General features: G+C 42.9%; 1 protein-coding gene across 1 annotated transcript; it reads left to right on the forward strand.

Moving 5' to 3' along the window:
- The first annotated feature begins 18,193 nt into the window (after positions 1 to 18,193).
- Positions 18,194 to 19,099, forward strand: LRRC30 (leucine rich repeat containing 30). Its single transcript, XM_037509732.1, has one exon. It carries the CDS (start codon positions 18,194 to 18,196, stop codon positions 19,097 to 19,099), a length of 906 nt encoding a protein of 301 aa, XP_037365629.1.
- Positions 19,100 to 19,504: the final 405 nt, after the last annotated feature.

A 19,504-nucleotide genomic window follows, 5' to 3' on the forward strand; every position in this document is an offset into this window, starting at 1 on the left:
CTATACTCTCCCCTGCCCTCCATATACTGCTTTTCAAGCTTTCCCCACCTCACAAAGAAGAGGAGCTCTTCTAAGACCTCGATGTTCAAGTGCTCACATGCAAAATACACCAGATGATGTATCCAGAGACCTCAGTTCTTGACCCAGCTTTCCCTCTACTGGCCTGTTTGATTTTGAGTGGTCATTTAATTTCTCTGATCCTTTGGCATCTCAGTTGTGAAATAAAGGTCTTAGAGGGGATGGTTCTCAGAGTTCTGTCAGCTGTACAGTCACCTCTCTGGGTTCTCTGATTTCGTCTGGAGAAGGAAGGAAAACCAAGTGTTTCTTGTCAACCATTCTTATACCAATTAGAATAATACACAGGGGAGGAGCTGGGAGTCAAGATTTCCTGAAGCTGACTATATATTCCTTATGAGAGAAAAGGGAATTGAAAACACAAATAAAGGTCATTCAAGGAAAGGAGGAGAAGGCGAGCTTCTATGCTATGAAGAGACAGTTTGATATATATATATATATATATATATATATATATATATATATATATATATATATATAGTGGCCACTTTGCTACCCTGTGTCTCTACACGTGGACATAAGAATAAGACATGGGCCTCCCTGTGGGACAGGGGGTTAAGTGTCAGCACTATGAAGCAGTCTGCAACCACTGCAGCACGAGTTGCATCCCCAGCCAGGAGGTGACCCACATGGCACAGAAGACCTCTCCTGTCTTGCCTGCTGCTCCCCTCAGCAGTGTATTTCACTCAGTCTGCCTGTTCTGTTCCCCACTCTGTCTCTGATGAATCCTCTCATCGCCCACACCTCTGGCTGCATCCCAGCTCTCGTATGCATAAATAAATACATCTTTAAAAAAAAAAGAAGAAGAAAACGTGTATCAGTAATCTGAGCTGGCACAAAAGTAAAATTGTTTTGCTTTCTCCAATTGCACCGTTCACTTATACTTCCCCTTTCCTATCACTTAAGCATATCTCAGGTACCTTCCCCGTGGTTCTGTTCTTTCCAGGTATTAATGTCTAAGTCCAGCAAATTTCAAGTTCTTGTCCTCTTGCTTCCCCACTGCTGTGTGAGTCTTACAATTTATTTTCACTGACAAAATAATTCCAATTTATGTAATTGTTTGTCTTTATCATTTTTTTCACATTCTATTTTAAAATAAAACAAAGCTTTTTTTAAATATATTTTTTAAAGATTTATTTATTTATTTTATATAAGAATCTGTGTACAGGCCAGATGTGCAGGAGGGTGAGAGGATTCACCAGAGACAGAGAGGGGAACAGAGCATGCAGACTGACGAAATACACTGCTGAGGGGAGCAGCGGGCCAACAGGAGAGCTCTGCTGCACCATATGGGTCCCTCACCGGCTGGCAGGGATTGAACCGGCGCTGCAGAGGCTGCTGATAGCTTCACAGCACGGTGCTCAACTGCCTGCACCACCAGGGGAGTCCCAACAAAGCTTTTTTTAAAATATTTTATTTTATATAATTCTACCATCATTTTTCATTTTTGCACAATGTATGCATTTTTATTTTGGTTATATTCCCCATACAATTGCATCCCCCTTATTTTGACCCTAATCCTTCCTCCCCACTCCCCCCTTACCTACCCTCCCCTCCCCACCACAATGTGTCTCTGGTTTATAGTTGCTTGTTGATTTTGAGTTTTACTTTGTATTAATTAGTCTTTTTCCTGGTCCCTTATTTAGGTTTTCAAAATTCCTGCTATGAGTGAGACCATCCAGTATTTTTCTTTTTCTTTCTGGCTTATTTCGCTGAGCATGATCCCTTCCAGCTCCATTCATGTTGCTGCAAATTGCATGTGTTTATCTTTTTTGATTGCTGAGTAATATTCCATGGTGTATATGTACCACATCTTCTTGATCCAGTCATCTATTTTTGGGCTAAAGGACTGATCACAAAAATTTACAAAGAGCTGATGAGACTCAACAAAAACAAAGAAAATAATCCAGTCAAAAAATGGGCAGAAGAGCTAAAAAGAAACTTCTCCAAAGAGAAAATGCAAATGGCCAATAGTCATATAAAACAAAGCTTTTAAGCACTCAAACTTTTATACTTAAAGTTGCAAAATGGTAGAGTTCTTACATAGTCTTTTTTTTTTTTTTGAAATTTTTTTTAAAGATTTGTTTATTTATACAAGAACCGGGATACAGGCCAGATGCTCGGGAGGGTGAGAGGATTCACCAGAGACAGAGTGGGGAACAGAACAGGCAGACAGACGAAATACACTGCTGAGGGGAGCAGCAGGTGAGACAGGAGAGGCCTGCTTTGACAGTGGGATTTTTGCCAGCTGGCAGGAATCAAACCCACACTGTAGAGGCTGCGGACAGCTTCACAGTGCTGCACTCAACCAGCTGCACCACCAGGGAGGCCCTCTTACATAATTTTAACCCAGAATCCCCAAAATGAAAATATTTCACCTTATTTACTTTATTACTCTGCTCTGTGTATACATATTTGATAAAGATTTTTTTTAAGATTTATTTATGTATTTATACAAGCACTGGGTACAGTCAGAAGCGCGGGAGGGTGAGAGGATTCACCAGAGCCAGAGACGGGAGCAGAGCAGGTAGAGGGACAGAAGTACACTGCTGAGGGGAGCAGCGGGCAGCAGGAGAGGTCTGCGCGCCATGTGGGACCCTCCTCCGCTGGCCTGGGAGCAGCCGGGGATAGAACCAGCGCTACAGAGGCTGCGGGCAGCTTCACAACCCAGTGCTCAACCGCTGCGCCACCGGGGAGGCCCTGATAAAGATTTTTACATACACATCTTCTTAATCACTTGAGAGTAAGTGGCAGACATAGAGATCCTTGTTCTTAAGTACTGTAATTTGCTCTTCTTTAAAAAGGATGATAGGGCCTCCCCTGTGGCGCAACAACAACAACGGTTGAGCGCTGGGCTTTGAAGCTGCCCTCAGCCTCCGCAATGCCGGTTTGATTCCCGGCCACTGGCGAGGGTCCCACATGGCGCGCAGAACTCTCCTGCCACACCCGCTCTCCCCTCAGCAGTGTAGTTCAGTCGGTCTGCCTGTTCTGCTCCCCTGCTCTGGCTCTAGTGAATTCTCTCACCTTCCCGTGCTTCTGACTGTACCCAGTGCTTGTATAAATAAATAAATAAAAAGGATGATATTCTCTTGTGTAACCATAGAATTATTTTCTAAGCATAAATTACTATTGATACAATATAATTATGTGATCAACAGACTTGATCCAAACTTCAGAATTATCACAGAAGTGTCCTTATGGTAAAATAAGAAAATTAATTGTTGTTGCTTCATGATCCGATCAAGTATTATACATTAAACTGAGTTGTCATTTCTCTTTAGATTCTTTTTATGGAGAAAATTTCTTAGTCTTACTTGTTTGTTTGCTTGTTTTTACTTTATGATCTTGACATTTTTGAAGAGTACAGGCCAACTACATTGTAAAACAGTGCTGAAGTTGAACTTCTTATTCCATATTTTTTTCTTTTTTTAAAGATTTGTTTATTTATGCATACAAGAATTGGGGTACAGGCCAGAGGGCAGGGGTGAGAAGACTCACCAGAGACAGAGTGGAGGGCTGAACAGGCAGATTGACTGAAATACACTGCTGAGGGGAGCAGCAGGCAAGACAGGAGAGGTCTGCTGTGCCATGTGAGTCCCCTCCCTGGCTGGGGATCAAACTCGTGCTGCAGTGGCAGCGGACAGCTTCACAGTGCTGACGCTTAACCCCTTGCACCACCAGGGAGGCCTATTCCATTTTTTTTCAAATCTGAGTTACCTCTGTATTCCTTAATAAACAAAGTTAGAGATGACAGAAGTAAGCACTCTTCCTATACATTCAAGCCATGAGCCTATGCATTCCTACTTATTATACTGAAATTTTACAAAACAACTTTTCAAATTGCAACTCAAAGCCTTTTTCAAGTTTTATCAAATTTGTCACTCCTATGGGAAAGAAATGAGGAAAAGATGGAAGGAAAGAAGGGAAAGGAGTGAGGGAGGGAAGCAAAAGGAGGAAGGAGTGAAGGCAACATAGCTTATTTAAAATTTAATCCACTGCACCATTAAGTACATTTCTTTTTTAAGATTAATTTTTATTTATTTATGTATACAAGAACTGGGGTGTAGGTCAGAGGTGCACCATGTGGATCTGCTCCCTGGCCAGGCATCAAACTTATGCCACAGTGGCTGGTGATAGCTTGAAAATGCTGAGACTTTAACACTTGCACCACCATGGAGGCCCCTGTTATGTACATTTCTAACAAAAGGCAGCTTCTATTTTAACCAGGCATGGATGGGAGCCAAATTTACTGCATGCAACTTTGGGTGTGCATTTCAGTTATCTGTTACTACATAGCAAAACCATTCCAAAATGTAATGACTTTTAACAGTGACTATTTTATATGCTTATGATTCTGTAGATCAGTTGGTAGAACTGGGCTCAGCAGGATGGCTTTATGCTCTCATCTGTAACCACTCATGAATTTGTAGCTATTTGAGGGCTCAAATGGATCCAGGTGACTCAGTCTGTTTGCTTGTTTTTCTTTATAATCTTGGTATTGTTGAAGAGTACAGGCCAACAACATTGTAGAATGGTTTGGAAGTTGTTTGCTATTCCATTTATTTATTTATTTTTAATCTGAATTGCCTTTGTATTCTTTAATAAATGAAATTAAAGATGACAAACTAAGTACTCTTCCATCTGCTGGTTGTTGCTAGTTGTCAGCTGATCATCCCTTTCCTATGGCCGCTCATTCTTTTTTTTTTTTTTTTTTTATAGAGGCATGTTTTTTTTTTTTTTTTTTTTTATTTATTTGTTTGTTTGTTTTATACATGCACTGGGTACAGTCAGAAGCGCGGGAGGGTGAGAGAATTCACCAGAGCCAGAGCGGGAAGCAGAGCAGGCAGAAGGACCGAAGTACACTGCTGAGGGGAGCAGCGGGCGGCAGGAGAGGTCTGCGCGCCATGTGGGACCCTCGCTGGTGGCCGGGGAGCAGCCGGGGATCGAACCGGCGCCGCCGAGGCCGCGGGCAGCTTCGCAACCCAGCGCTCAACCGATGCGCCACCGGGGAGGCCCATGGCCGCTCATTCTTAAGGGAGAGCTAGTGGAAGTTACTTCACATGGTAGAACTAGGCGGAAAGTGGAAGCTACCTGCATAAGCCTAGATAAGTTACTCAAATACAGAAAGTTGAATTCATTACTTCCATTCTGTTCTATTGCCTTATCCTATTTATTATTTTATTCAGGGCATCAAGTTTTGGCAACAAAATCCTTGGTTGGCCTTAGTTCTCCAGGCTTAAATTGGGTTCCAAGTGTAACGCAGATTGAAGATAGATGGGAGGTGCAGCAGAGACATATCAGGGAAGGAAAAGGTGATACAGCCAACTTTGCAAACAATGTACCCCAGTGTCTCAGAGCTGAGAGAACCTTCCATGTATTTGCTCTCTTGCCAGGAAGCAGATGACACATTTGTATCTCTGTGACCTTGGGTTTTTCACTTTCATGTCATAACACCTATTGAGATGTACAGCTGGTAAACAGAGTTGCCCTCGAAACTGATTTGACCTGAGGCAGACTAGCAACAATTTCATTATCCATGGAACTGATAGAGAACCACAAAAATATATTACACTAAATCCAAACAAACTGTGCTCCTTGTCTAAATTCCCCTTATTTGTATCCCCAAATTGCTTGGCTCCTGAATTGAAAAGTGGATAGAGGGGAAGTCAAAGGACTCTAATATCTAAAATGTATCATTTTATGCATTTTACCTTTTCAAAATGGTGCAGTATGAACACAATATTAGGGTCTCACCTTGTGGGAGGATCCTGGCAAGTGAGGGGCCATGATGTTTAAGCTGATGTTAAATCAATCTCTGCTTGGCTGTTCATCACAACATCTTAGGATGAGGAGGGAGATTGGGTTCTTCTAGGACCATAAGTCCACGCACACAGGCTCTGAAGGGAAATTGACTATATCCAGGCATTTCATATGCTCGCACACTGATAGAGAAGATTGTAAGAAGTACAAGTTACAGTTCTGTTCTAGACTTACTCTTTTGGAACGTATTTGCTTTTTGAAGGGCAAGGTTATTTACAGGGATGGGAACTGATCGAAAAGCCAAAACAAGCTGCTCCAATTTACTGAACTATAGAACAAATTGAATCTAAATATACAAGTTTTTTTTTATAGAGACACAAACCTTGGCAAAGGTTAATTTTTCTTCCTTTCAAAAATAACATGTTTTGCTTTCTTTCCCATGTTTTCATTAATTTGTTTTTGAATTAAAAAAAAAACAACTGTAGATAGAATATGCATGGCTTTCAGCCAAATTGAGCAATGCAAAAATTGCTTTCCTGTTTTCTTATAACCTAAATCTTTCACAAATTCTCACAGTTGCCTGGTAACTGGGAATGTACACAAAACTATCCATATACATGCAATCAAATTCGGTGATTTTGCACTGAATTTCTGGTTTGCACTCAAAAATTTTCTCCTTCCCACTCCTTGCTTGCCCTACTCTCTCTGTTGGACTTAAGTACCTTATAGGGTAACCAGGCAGAAAGCTGAACAACCCATTCTCTGTACTTCCAGCCTCCAAACTGGGTGGTTTATATCTCATCAATTCTCAGTCCTGTACACCAGTTCTGCCCCCAGGAACTGAGCTGGGCAGCAAGCAGTGTGCTGGCAACTGCAGAGACAGAGCGCCAAGCAGTGGAATCCTGGCCCTGCTGCCTGCCAGTCTGGGGCACTTGGGAATAAGAAGACTGCATGCTGGAGGGGATCCTGAGAGGGAAAGGGCAAGAGAACCAAGAATATGCAATCACAGTGCATGTATTAATATGGAAATGAAGTTTAGTTAGTGGGACAAAATACGTTCTTTTTTTAAAATTAAAAAAAATATAATAAATTTTATGAAGTACCATTATTTTATATCCTTGTTCATAAGATCTTCTTTTTATTCCTTTTCATTGTTTTTTAAGATCTATTTATTTTTATTTATTTTTTAACAGTATTCTTTTTTTTAAAGATTTATTTATTTATTTTTATACAAGCACTGGGTACAGTCAGAAGCGTGGGAAGGTGAGAGAATTCACCAGAGCCAGAGTGGGGAATAGAACAAGCAGACTGACTGAAATACACTGTTGAGGGGAGAAGCAGGAGCAGCAGGAGAGGTCTGTCACGCCATGTGGGACACTTGCAGGCGGCTGGGGATCGAACCGGTGCTCCTGAGGCAGTGGGCATCTTTGTAGCCCAGTGCTCAACAGCTGCCACCAGGGGAGGCACCAAGATTTATTTATTTATGCATATAAGAACTGGGGTACAGGCCAGAGGTGTGGGGGGTGAGAGGATTCACCAGAGACAGAGTGGGGAGCAGAACAGGTAGACTGACTGAAATACACTGCTGAGGGGAGCAGCGGGTGCAGCAAGAGAGGTCTGTCACGCCATGTGAAATGCTTGTAGGAGGCTGGGGATCAAACCGGCGCTGCAGAGGCTGTGGGCAGCTTTGCAGCCCAGTGTTCAACAGCTGCACCACCAGGGGAGACCCCAAGATTTATTTATTTATGCATATAAGAACTGGGGTACAGGCCAGAGGTGTGGTGGGTGAGAGGATTCACCAGAGACAGAGTGGGGAGCAGAACAGGTAGACTGACTGAAATATACTGCTGAGGGGAGCAGTGGGCAAGATAGGAGAGGTCTGCTGCGCCATGTGGGTAGCTCTCTGGCTGGACGGGGATCAAACTTGTGCTGCAGAGCCTGCGAATTGCTTCACAATGCTGCTTCTTAACTGCTTGTGCCACCAGGGAGGCCCACCTTTTGATTGTTTTTAAGAGATATTAAGATAAACTCATGCTGTTTGCAGCAATGTGGATGGAACTAGAAGGAATTGTGCTCAGTGAAATAAGTCAGAAGGAAAACAAAAAATATCGGATGGTTTCACTTATAGCAGGAATATAGGGGAACCAAATAAAACATCAGTGTTAAAAAATAATAATACAAAACACAACAAAACAAAAACAGATAATTATAAATCAGAGACGTCCTGAAGGGGAGCAGGAGGGAGAGGGATCAGAGGGAAGGAGGGAGGAGATCAGGGGACTGTGGTGATGGTGCACGGGTGCACTGGTGAAGGAAATTCTATGGGGACTACACTTGAATGGGGGGAAGCAAATATTGTTTAAAATTGAATAGTGTTGTAAAAAATAAAAAAAAATGTCATTACAATATTAAATCATTAAATCATGCAAAGGCCTAAATGTTCCCTGGGGAACCTGTAGACAAAGCCATGTTTTTTTTGTTTTTTTTTTTTTTTGTTTGTTTTGTTTTTGTGTTTTTTTGTGGGACCCTCGCTGGAGGCCAGGAACTAGCACTGCAGAGGCTGCCCAGTGCTCAACCGCTGTGCCACCAGGGGAGGCCCAAGCTATGTACTTTCTATAAGTATGATACCAGGGCAATGGAATCCTCTTACAATTACCTGGAGGAAAATCGCCTTTATAGAAAGACTAGTCACTAACTAACTCAAGTCAAATGACTCTTCAAACATCTTCTATTCAGACAAAAGCAACATTGAAAGAATGTACTTTTTCTTTTCTCTTCTATGATGGTCAATCTCTCTATTTTGTCTGCCTCTGCTGCTGCTCCTTTTACCCTTTCACATCTCTTTCTCCAGTCTTACCACTTTTCTTGCAGTTCCACCAGCCCTGAGGCACATCTTGCTTCTGTTCATACCTCTTCTGTCCATGCTCAACCATAGCTCCTAAGAGCTGAGCCAAGCTCCTGCCTCCCTGGAGTCCTGCCCCATCCCACCCCTGGCAGATCTTCTTTCTCTCTCTGTCTTTTCTGATTGCAATGTAGGCATATTTCTTTTATAGAATGTATATCACATATTAAAATCCATTATTATGTTTAGAGTAGGCATTCATGAGGATGAGGCTGTTGTTTCTCATTTACTATTTTATTATAAAAGTTATTGCAATTAGCAACAGTGCTTACATGAGTTTTCCTTCATGGTTAAAGAATACATTATTGTTGAAGGTGACTGATAAATATATAGGGATTTGTTATATTTTCATGCAATCATTTTTTAAAACCATTATTATTACACAGTGGTAACATTAGTACAACTCAAAGGAAAAGAAAAAAACATGCTCGACACCCAAATAAATGAGTTTCTATTCCTTGTTTTCTTTCAGTTCTTGTCCATGTCCATGTAGATTTTACATGGTGACTATCACTTATGTATGTGTTCTAAAGCAGAGCGGCAAAGCGGCATCTTAACTCCTTTTCTTTCAGCTAAAATGAAATCACCTAAAATTCAAGTAACCGTCAGACAATGATGTCAGTAATGATGATCACGACTCACTTAATGGATTCCAGTCCTGGCCCAGTGTACACATTCTACTTCTAATCCCCAGAACAAACGGAGACTTAGTGAGTCTGAAAACTTGCCAAAAGACACAAAACTAGCAGAATACAAATATTAATAGTACTTGTCAGCATTAATACCTACCAGTCACTTTATGATAGATCAGGATATACCTGTTTCATCTCATTTAATCCTCATAAATCTTACTTTAAATTTAACCCCTAATTTGCAGTGGAGAAAACTGAAGTTTAGAGAGACTAAGTAATTGACTATAAGCCATACACCTATAAAGGGCAGAGCTAGGAATTGACCTAAGTTCTCTGATCGCAAAGTCTGACTCCTACCTAAGGATTTGAAAGTGGTATGGAGCCCCTCTGACTCCAGGACTCTCTTTACCTTCTCACCTGACAGGGAGAAGGATTTCTTTTTACTAACATAGTTCAGGACAAATCAGAAATTAAAACAGCAATAGGTCACTCATGGAAGAAGTTTTTAAATGAGATTCTAACTTACAATTTAACATAAGTTAAATACACACTATGCATATTTAAAACTTCCTATTGGAGATGTATGTATGTCAGATAGGAACTATATGGTTCGCTTGAATGAACTTAGACTCTCTGCTTCTAATTTTTATTTTTAAGTCATTTTAAAATTTATTAGCCAAAAATGTCACAATAATTTGAAACTTCTTTAAAGGAGACTTGATATTTAATGAAGCTCTGCTACTTTGGTCTGAGGATATAATATAGCATCTCATTACTCTTAAATTCATGACCTTGCTTTCTGATATGAAAGTAACGTGCGGAATGCTGATTTGGTGTTTGATTACTCTCTCGACTTTTAATCAAAGCATCTTTTTATTTCCTCTCTCCTTCACTGCCGTTCAGCTTGAAGTGTGCTTTGATGATGGGGCCCCAACAAGCAGAACTATACAAGCCTCCGCGGTTACTCAGCTCCAGGAGAACAAACAGGGAGATGCACAGGAGAGTCGAGCCTGGAGAACCAGGATTTTCCCAATGGAGGGAGTAGGAAAAGATGTGGGAAAACAAATCGGAGCTCTGTCTGGAAGCAAACTTTATAAACACTCAGATAAATGAAGGTGCACTCAATGTTTCTTAGAGGTGCACAACTGCTTGGTTTGTGTGACAGGCTTGAGCTCTTGACATTTGAATTCTGAAGAATGAAATGGTTTTGGTTGTGGGCTCTCTCTTCCTGAATGAATAATGTCAGCTGTGTGATTCTGCCTACATAGCAGCAGTTGATGCCAGATGACAAACAAGGCAGGTTTTATTTATGTTTCTGGTCACATGGGTCACATAGCAGTAGAGGGGCAGTAAGCCTCTCAAAATAGAGTGGGTTTGATTCATAAATAAGAGGACATGGGGGGAGGGGGTGGGAGAGTTCAGTGAATAGGCACTCTACATTGACCAATGCCTTAGCCTTGATTGGAACAAACAATGATGAATAAGATTTTGCTCCAGCCCTAACTAACTAATTTATGTAGCCCAACTGTGAACTACAAAGGCTTATGATACCCACAGTTCAGGGTTTCTCAACCTCAACACTATTGAGATTTCATTATGCGGTGGGCTGTCCTGTGCTCTGTAGGACGCCAGCAACACCACTGTACTCTACCCACTAGATGCCAGTAGCCCTACTCCCACAGTTAATGACCAAACATATCTCCAGAGATTGCCAAGTATCTCCCAGGTGCAAAATCTCCCTGTTTGAGAATATAGGGTTAAGCATGGGAGGTGAGAGGTAAGCACTGAATGTGGCTAGGGGAAGAAAGGTCATGATGCTCTAGGAAGCAAGACAGGATGCCCAGGCAGCTATGATGTAAGGAAGTACCATGGAAGGTTTCCTGAAGGCTTATCTGGTGTGAAACATGAGTGTACTAGCATGTGAATACAAGGAACCAGCTTGAACACAGGGACAATGTCTTAAAAGCACAAGGGGTATACAACTTGCTATAACTGGAATGGTGTGTGTTATGGGGTGAATGATGGGACATGGGGCTGTAATGCAGGCATGTATATGGCCATACTTGCAAAGACAACTTAAGTATCAAGTTGGTAGAAACAGTTTTCTAGAACATTCTGACCATCATCCTGAGTGAGGTAGATTAAAGTGGGATCTAGAGGCAACAGGGACCCCTTTTGTAGGAGGCAGTGTGCTTGCTAGTTGCTGTAGTTACATCTTCCACCTGGTCTTTCGAGAAGGCATTAACAGTGCATCTTATAGAAGGACTTCAAGGTGGCCCCTGCTTGTCCACTGAATGTTGTGCGGTTTGTAAGAGAGCAGAACTAGGGTCTTCCCTCAGCAGGTACCTAAGGCCTCTTCTGAAATATGAAATGATATAGCTTGTCTGACAAAGCTTTTTTCAGTGAGCCACTATGATGGAAGTTAAACTGGAGATCTGTGCTTAGGCCACATGGGTAAAGTCCTATGGAAGGATGCATTAAGCAGATGAATGTCAAAATATAGTCATGGAGATCAGCAGTTTAAAATAGCCAAATGCCTTCTGCCTTATTCTTTTCTCATATCAAACTCCCATGAGGGCCAACATGTTTGTTCACTTCCGTGCACTTTTTTATTTTTTATTTTAGCTCTTACTGTGTCCTCAGACAAGAGCTGGACAAATAATCAAACTAAGAGCAAATGTGAAATGGATAAACAGTGAGGCATTGAACCTGAGGATAAATGATTTCATAAGTGTTCCCTGACTTCGAGTAAAATGAAGCTCAATTTGAATCTGCCTGAGAACCTACCCTCAACTTCTGCCTGCTGAAAAAGCTTGTTTTCCCCTGGGAAGAGCGGATAGCCAGTATTGCTTGGCTAAAAGGAAGGTTCCAGCACAGTAAAGGGACCTAGCTTGCCTTGTATGGTGAAGTTCCTTGCACTTGAGCCCTGGAAGCCGTCTGGAATTGGCCATCTTTCCTGTGTCTCTATTGGGTATACATTCCCAGCTTGTATATGGAGGTGTGTTCTTTGAGTTTTAATACCCACAGCAATGCTATAAGATACTGTGATCACCTCCATTACATATGAAGACATGGAAATGAAAACAAGCTAAGTAGCTTACTCGGGGTCACATGGGCTTTCAGTAAGAAACCCAGATTTCTCACCTGCAGTGGTCACCAAGGCAACTCTGACACAGACCACCAGGCTGTGCTGCCTCTCACTGGGGTAACTGAACTAGAAGACCTGGACATGTCCTAATCTGAGTAGTAATAGGTCACATTACTAAAGGAAAAGTGCAGAGGGAATTGAGATGTTCACAAGGTAGAAAGAGAACAGCATTTAGATCAAAAGTCCTGGGTATTTTATATGATGGAGCATCAGGTAATGCTAATAAAGCTTGACCTCCCCATATTTAACATGAGGTCAGAAATATCAACCTGAGTCTCATGACTATCAGGTAGAACACATAACAATGTCTAAAAGAGCTCCTCACTCTAAGTAAAGACTGCAAATATAAGGTGAATAAAATATATCCATGAGAGGGATGTCTCATGATTATAGGATTGACCTTAAAAGAGTATGCAAAGTTCATGAAAAAGAAGAAAATAGAAATCAGATACATGGAGAATGTTTAGTAAATGAATTTAGGGGCTGTGTGTGTAGGGGGTATATAAGAGTATAACAGCTATGACTAGCTAATAACTAGCATATCTAGCCGTGCTAACCATGGGATGACTATCACTTGCTGATGTCTTACCCTGTACCTTCATTGCACTGTGGGTCATATGCCACCAATAGCCGTGCATTCTGTTCTGTCCCTTGGGTTTCATCATTACACACATTTAAAAAATATATTTTATTTATTTATGCATACAAGAGTTGGGGTGTAGGTCAGAGTTGTGTGGGGGGTGAGAGAATTCACCAGTGGGCAGCAGAATAGACAGACTGACCGAAATACACTGCTGAGGGGATCAGTAGGCAAGACAGGAGAGTTTTGCTGTGCCAAGTGGGTCAACTCCCTGGCCTGGGATCAAACTCAGGCCACAGCAGTGATAGCACTGAGATTCAACCCCTAACCACCAGGGAGGCCCCCATTACATGCATTTTATAGATGCTTAAGCATGTACTGTTCTGAGACATGATGGCTAATACAGCCTCTCTGTAGATGTCTGCAAAACCCAGCAACAGGCTGTGGTTGGTGCAAAGAATGACCTGCTTGAATTGCCCAGGCTCCCCTTACCTTAGCTTGCCTGGATTGCATACCTCGATAAAACATTAGCCTCATAGTGTTTGCCTCATACTCTGCTTTTGAGGAATCCAGGCTAATACAGATTCAAAATGTTTGGGAAGTGAGGTTAAAAAAAAAATACATTGAAGTAGAAGCAGATAGGAAAGACATCTAGAATTATATACGCTAAATGTCAACTAGATTGTCTCTCTTCGTGTTACTGACCTTTTTGAATCCATGTCTAGTTTTATTAATATGAGGAAAGGAATTTAGAAAGGGACCCACTTAAGCATTAAAGCAAAGAAATTTTGTGTGGGTCACACAATAAGATAGGATGGCAAGTGCCTCAAGTCACAATCTAGCCTAGGGACTGCGGGACCTAGTTTTGTGGGGTTGATCAGGGTGAGGTAGCAGGTAAGCAAGGTATTAGCTGGCCAAGGTTTTTCCAAGTTAACTCAATAACAAGAAATTAAGTAACAAACAAGGATCAGGTTAAGCAAATAAGGACCAGGTTCCAAGGGTCCTGTGGCATTGACATTTTTCAATATTTCCTTTAAGAGAATGTTTAATCAGTAAAATGGTTATTTCAAGAAACTACACATTAAACCTACACATGTCTTTCTTTCCTCTGAAATTAACAGATATGATATGTAGATATAAGCTGGAAAGCCATACTAAGAATAAAAACAGTTGTTTTCAATAGATATTGCATTAGTGTGAATTCAAGAATAGTTTTGGATGTTTTCATAACATTGTATTTTACACTCTCCATTTTATTTTGTTTTGGATAAAAGAAATAATAAATACTGCTTTTTATATGTTATAACAAAAATAAATTGGAGTATACAAAAATAGTACTAGACACATTGGGCATGTTAAATGCATTTCAATTATCCTGCCGTGGTCAGGATAGGTTTAAAGACAATCACATTACTTTCCATTCCCTGGACTTTGAAAAACAGTGCTTGGTTCTGAGACTTATTCCAAACTTCAATCCTTTGAGAGAACTGTGAAAAATGTCTTTTAGGAAAAGTCGATTGTGTGGCCTCCATAATGAATCCTAAAGCCATCAGCACTCCTTGTTACTATGGATTTTCCAGAAACCAGTATTAAAGTGGCAAAAGTAAAAGCTGTCTTGGATTTTGAATGCTTTCACCAGAGAAGAGGTGAAACGTGACTTTCATTTCCCCTGAGTGGTCTCACTCATGGTGAGTATGAGCCTTGCAGAGCAGGAAGAGGCTCCGAAATCTTCCCCTCATTTCACAGAGGAGGACACGATCCAGGGAGCATGAGCACCCTGTAGGTGAGCTGTGCGCTGGCAGGATAACCTGGGCAACTAAGTGGGCAGTGTCTACCTTTCCAAAACTTAGCAGAAATAAAGTCAGCTGTTCGCACAGCTCATCCATTTGACATATGAGAACCTCACTAGCGAAGAAGTGAACTATTTTTGGAGAAGACTGAAATCATTATGACAAAGTCTTTTGAAATGGTACTTTCACTTTACCCAGTTGCATTGGGGTTGAAGCAAGCAGGGTTGTCTCATTATAAAGTTGATCTATGTGTAATGTTATGTAACAATTTCCTTTTTTTTTAAGATTTATTTATTCATGCATACAAGAACCGGGGTACAGGCCAGATGCGCAGGAGGGTGAGAGGATTCACCAGGGACAGAGCGGGAACAGAACAGGCAGACTGACTGAAATACACTACTGAGGGGAGCAGCGGGTGAGACAGGAGAGGTCTGCGGCGCCATGTGGGAATCTCCCTGGCCGGCTGGGATGGAACCCGCGCTGCAGAGGCTGCAGACAGCTTCACAGCATTGCGCCCAACTATCTGCACCACCAGGGGAGGCCCCTGTGTAATAATTTTTTTACCTGTGTCCCCTTCAGACCCTTCCCAGAGTAACCTGAAACCAAAAAACTATAGCTTAATCACAGCTATTCCATCTTTCCAAGGGGCTAGTTTTCTTAAGTTTCCCAGCCTGGGCTGTGGAGTCCAACTAACTGTTTTTTGTTTTTGTTTTTTAAGATTTATTTATTTATGCATATAAGAACTGGGGTACAGGCCAGAAGTGTGGGGGTTGTGAGAGGATTCACCAGAGACAGAACAGGGAACAGAACAGGCAGACTGACTGAAATGCACTGCTGAGGGGAGCAGCGGGAGAGCCAGGAAAGGTCTGCTGCTCCATGTGGGTAGCTCCCTGGCCTACCGGGGATTGAACTCATGCTACAGAGGTTGTGGATAGCTCCACAGTGCTGTGCTTAACCCCTTGCACCACCAGGGAGGCCCCGCAACTAACTGAGTTTGAATTGCTTCTGCTGTTGACTACATACTTGAACTTGGGCGAGTGACTGATTTTGTAACTTGGCTTCTGTTTCCTCATCTCTAAAATGGAGATAATTTTAATAGGCCTCCTGTATGTAAAGGGCCTTGTGTGGTGTCTTTCACATGGTAAACATTTGAGTAATGTTTGAGTAATGTTTCATTCTTCACTAAAGCACCTCTATCATGAGTTCCACAAAATGTTTATTGGAAAAAATTGCATTAAGGGGAAAGAGATAATTACTACAAAGAAGAAAACTGCTGATTCATGCTCCAACCATCCCAGTTCCTGCTATTCCTCATATTTTAGGAATACTCCCATAGTTTTTCATGCTTCTGCAAGGAAAAGGGAAAAGAGGACACTTTCTTTTTTGGACAGTAAGACTACCCGGGCTCCCCTCTCCTGGAAGAATTGTAGAGAAGTCACCCTGGCTATAATTCTCTCTCTTGCCAATAAATATTTTGTGCATTTCATGTCAACAGCCCATTGTTCATATGAAATCTACATATATAAGGCATGGTCTGCTCAAAAATCTTCGGTACAAATTTACTTTTCTTTCCACAAATTAAAGTCACAACACTCAAGTACCCTATTTGGAAAAATCCTAAGTCTCCACCTTTGTTGAAGAGGTCCAAGGGCTTACTCACTTGAAAGGGGTCAGACCTCCTTCAAATGCCATATGGAGTGAAAAGGGGCCTGATGTTGTTCACCTGTCCTGGTCCCGCCTGGACACTGGTCCCTCCATGCATCACCTGCATATGCCCCCAGGGAATTCTCCCAGGGAGCATCCAGTTAGGGCCCAGCTGGCCTCCTGGCTGGTGGTCACAGTTGGAGACCACATCATAGGACAATATTGTTCTCCAGAACATTCCAGCAAAAGTCATGTGCTTCAGGAACAAATCCCACAAACCCTTTTCTCAGAACTTGGATCATCATCCAATCAACCAGTCCCTTCCCCTTAATCATTACCTATTTTTAGGATTTTTCACCTACTCAAATATGCCTGCTTCTTCCCCAATTGTATCCATTTACCTGGCTGCCATAACCAAGCACTGGAGACTGGGTGACTTAAACAACAGAAATGTGTTTTCTCACAATTCTGGGGCTACAGGTCTGAGATCAAGGTTTTGGCAGGACTGGTTGCTTCTGAGGTCTCTCCGTGTGACCGGCAGTGTCTGGCTTCTCCTATGTCCTACCCACCTCATGTGGTCCAGTCGCCAAATACAATTGCATGCTGAGGTACCCGGGGCTTGGGCTTCAACATTTGGAATTTGGGTGGACACAATTCAGCCCAAAACACTAGCAATGAACTCTACATACTTAGGGTTTGAGTTAATGTTTTTAATGAGATGAGATTAGACAGGAAGAGACAGAAGTATAGCCAGGGTGACCTCTCTATACAATTCTTCCAGGACAGGGGAACCCAGGGCTGACCTAACTGACACAACCACTCAAGTGACTGTTCAAACATTTAATATGCACCTCAGGAAACTCAGAAGCCCACTGTAAGTTTCTCAGGTTGAAGTGGGAATGTGGATCCAGACCCCCTTCATTCTTCACTAAATCACCTCTGACTAACACTGTGTCAAACAAAACCTCTGGCCTGGAGGATGCCAGGTGTCCAGACTCCTTATGTTATTTTTTCACTACTATACAAGTCACAAAAGTTTGAAACTGGCGCATGTGATATAGCATCTGAGGACCCTGAGCTTTGGAAACATCACTGTCACTAGCATTTAGCTCAGTCTCTCTTTCGAGTCCAGATGAGCTCCAGCGAACCAGCAGACAGACAGGGCCTTTGCCACCGGCTTTATTTTTCCACTTTGCTTCTTTGGGGAGATGGGCTTGTTAATCACTCTGCTCAGCTGTGACGCCCAAGAAAAGCTGCGAGGGGAGAGTTAGATGCACCCTCCCTCTGACCTGTTTGCACACACACCAGGCCAATAAAACTCGGGCAGAATGACAGTGACAGCTGCCTTGCGGCTTCAGAGGGAATCGGGTGGTTCAGTTCTGCAGCCTCAGGGACAAGTATATCATTACAACCCGGCCGCTCAGAGAGAAACCACCAAACATACTCTTTGGGATAGGCTGAGCTCTCCCGCGGCTGCAGCCGGCATCTCGGACACCTGCAAGGGCTCCTCATGAGCAGCTTCCACGCGGGGACCCCCTGGCCATAGTTCCTTTCTCACCTCCACGCATACGCTCCCTGCCTGAGACACCTGGTTTTTTAGCAGCCAGGGTAGGACACAACCCATCTTCGGGCGACAGAGGAAAGTGGGTGGAAAGGAGGTAAATGGGGGCCAGGCAGTCAAGTGCCCCCTCCAAGGACAAGAGCGCCAAGCGGATGGGCCTCCTGCGAGGGAGGCAGAAGTTCTCCCCGTGGGATGACACCCTGCTCTCGGGAAAGGACCCCCGGTCCCTGCTGAAGCGGGGCATGCGGCACGTCAGCTTCAACCTGGTCACCAAGGGCATGACAGACATCCCTGACTTTCTGTGGGGCTTGTCCGAGGTGCAGAAACTCAACCTTTCCCACAACCAGCTCAGGGTTCTCCCTCCCGAGGTGGGGAAACTGACTCGACTGGTAGTGCTGAATTTATGCGGGAATGGCCTGAAGAGCCTGCCCCGGGAACTCGGCCTCCTCAAAAGCCTGAAGGTGCTGTTCCTGAACATGAATTGCCTGACAGAAGTGCCAGCTGAACTGAGCTCCTGCAGAAACCTGGAGGTCCTGAGCCTGTCCCACAACTGTCTGTCCCAGCTTCCCGCCAGCTTCGCTGACCTCTCCAGGCTGCGGAAACTGAACCTTAGCAACAACTATTTTGTTCACATCCCCATCTGTGTGTTTTCACTGAAGGAGCTGGATTTCTTGCACGTGGGCTCCAATCGCCTGGAAAACATTGCGGAGAGCATCCAGTGCCTAAGCAGCTTGCAGATCTTTATTGCAGAGAACAACAATATCCACTCCTTCCCCCGCTCTCTCTGCCTGCTCACGAGTCTGGAGCTGCTGAACTTAAACAACAATGACATCCAGAATCTCCCGGAAGAACTCTACCTGCTGTGCAGACTGGAGAGGATTGCCTGGAATCCCATGGACAAAGGGCTCCACATCTCCTACAATCCTTTATCCAAGCCTCTGCCAGAGCTGGTGGAGGGGGGCCTGGAGATGCTCTTCAGCTACCTGAAGGACAAGAAACACAACTGACAAAGCCAGCTCATTGAGACCTAGTCACTGGGTATTTTTCTCGTCTAATCATTCTTATCTTACTGTTCATGGTGGTCAATTCTTGTATTAATGTTATGTTATTGTTGAGCACTTGCCCTAGGGAGGCACTAGCTTTTAACTCTCTATGTTCCTAGTTACTCCTGTAATGTTATGTTCATCTCATTCTAAACATAAATTGCAACAGGTCTTTGGTTTTCTACAAAGAGAAATAGTTGCTGTGATTCTTATGAGGAACAGTGACATTCTGCCCTTGGATTGTTGGGTAGCAGGTCTGATACAATATAAATTCAAAAGTCAAATATTTGCTGAGCATGTGCTGTGTGCCAAGGACAATACAGGTGTTGACATCAGCTGGTTTCAACCTCTGGATTGGCAACCTGCAAC

This window comes from Talpa occidentalis, unplaced genomic scaffold (assembly GCF_014898055.3).
Source record: "Talpa occidentalis isolate TD23 unplaced genomic scaffold, MPIMG_talOcc4v2.1 talOcc4.13, whole genome shotgun sequence".
Taxonomy (NCBI): Eukaryota; Metazoa; Chordata; class Mammalia; order Eulipotyphla; family Talpidae; genus Talpa; species Talpa occidentalis.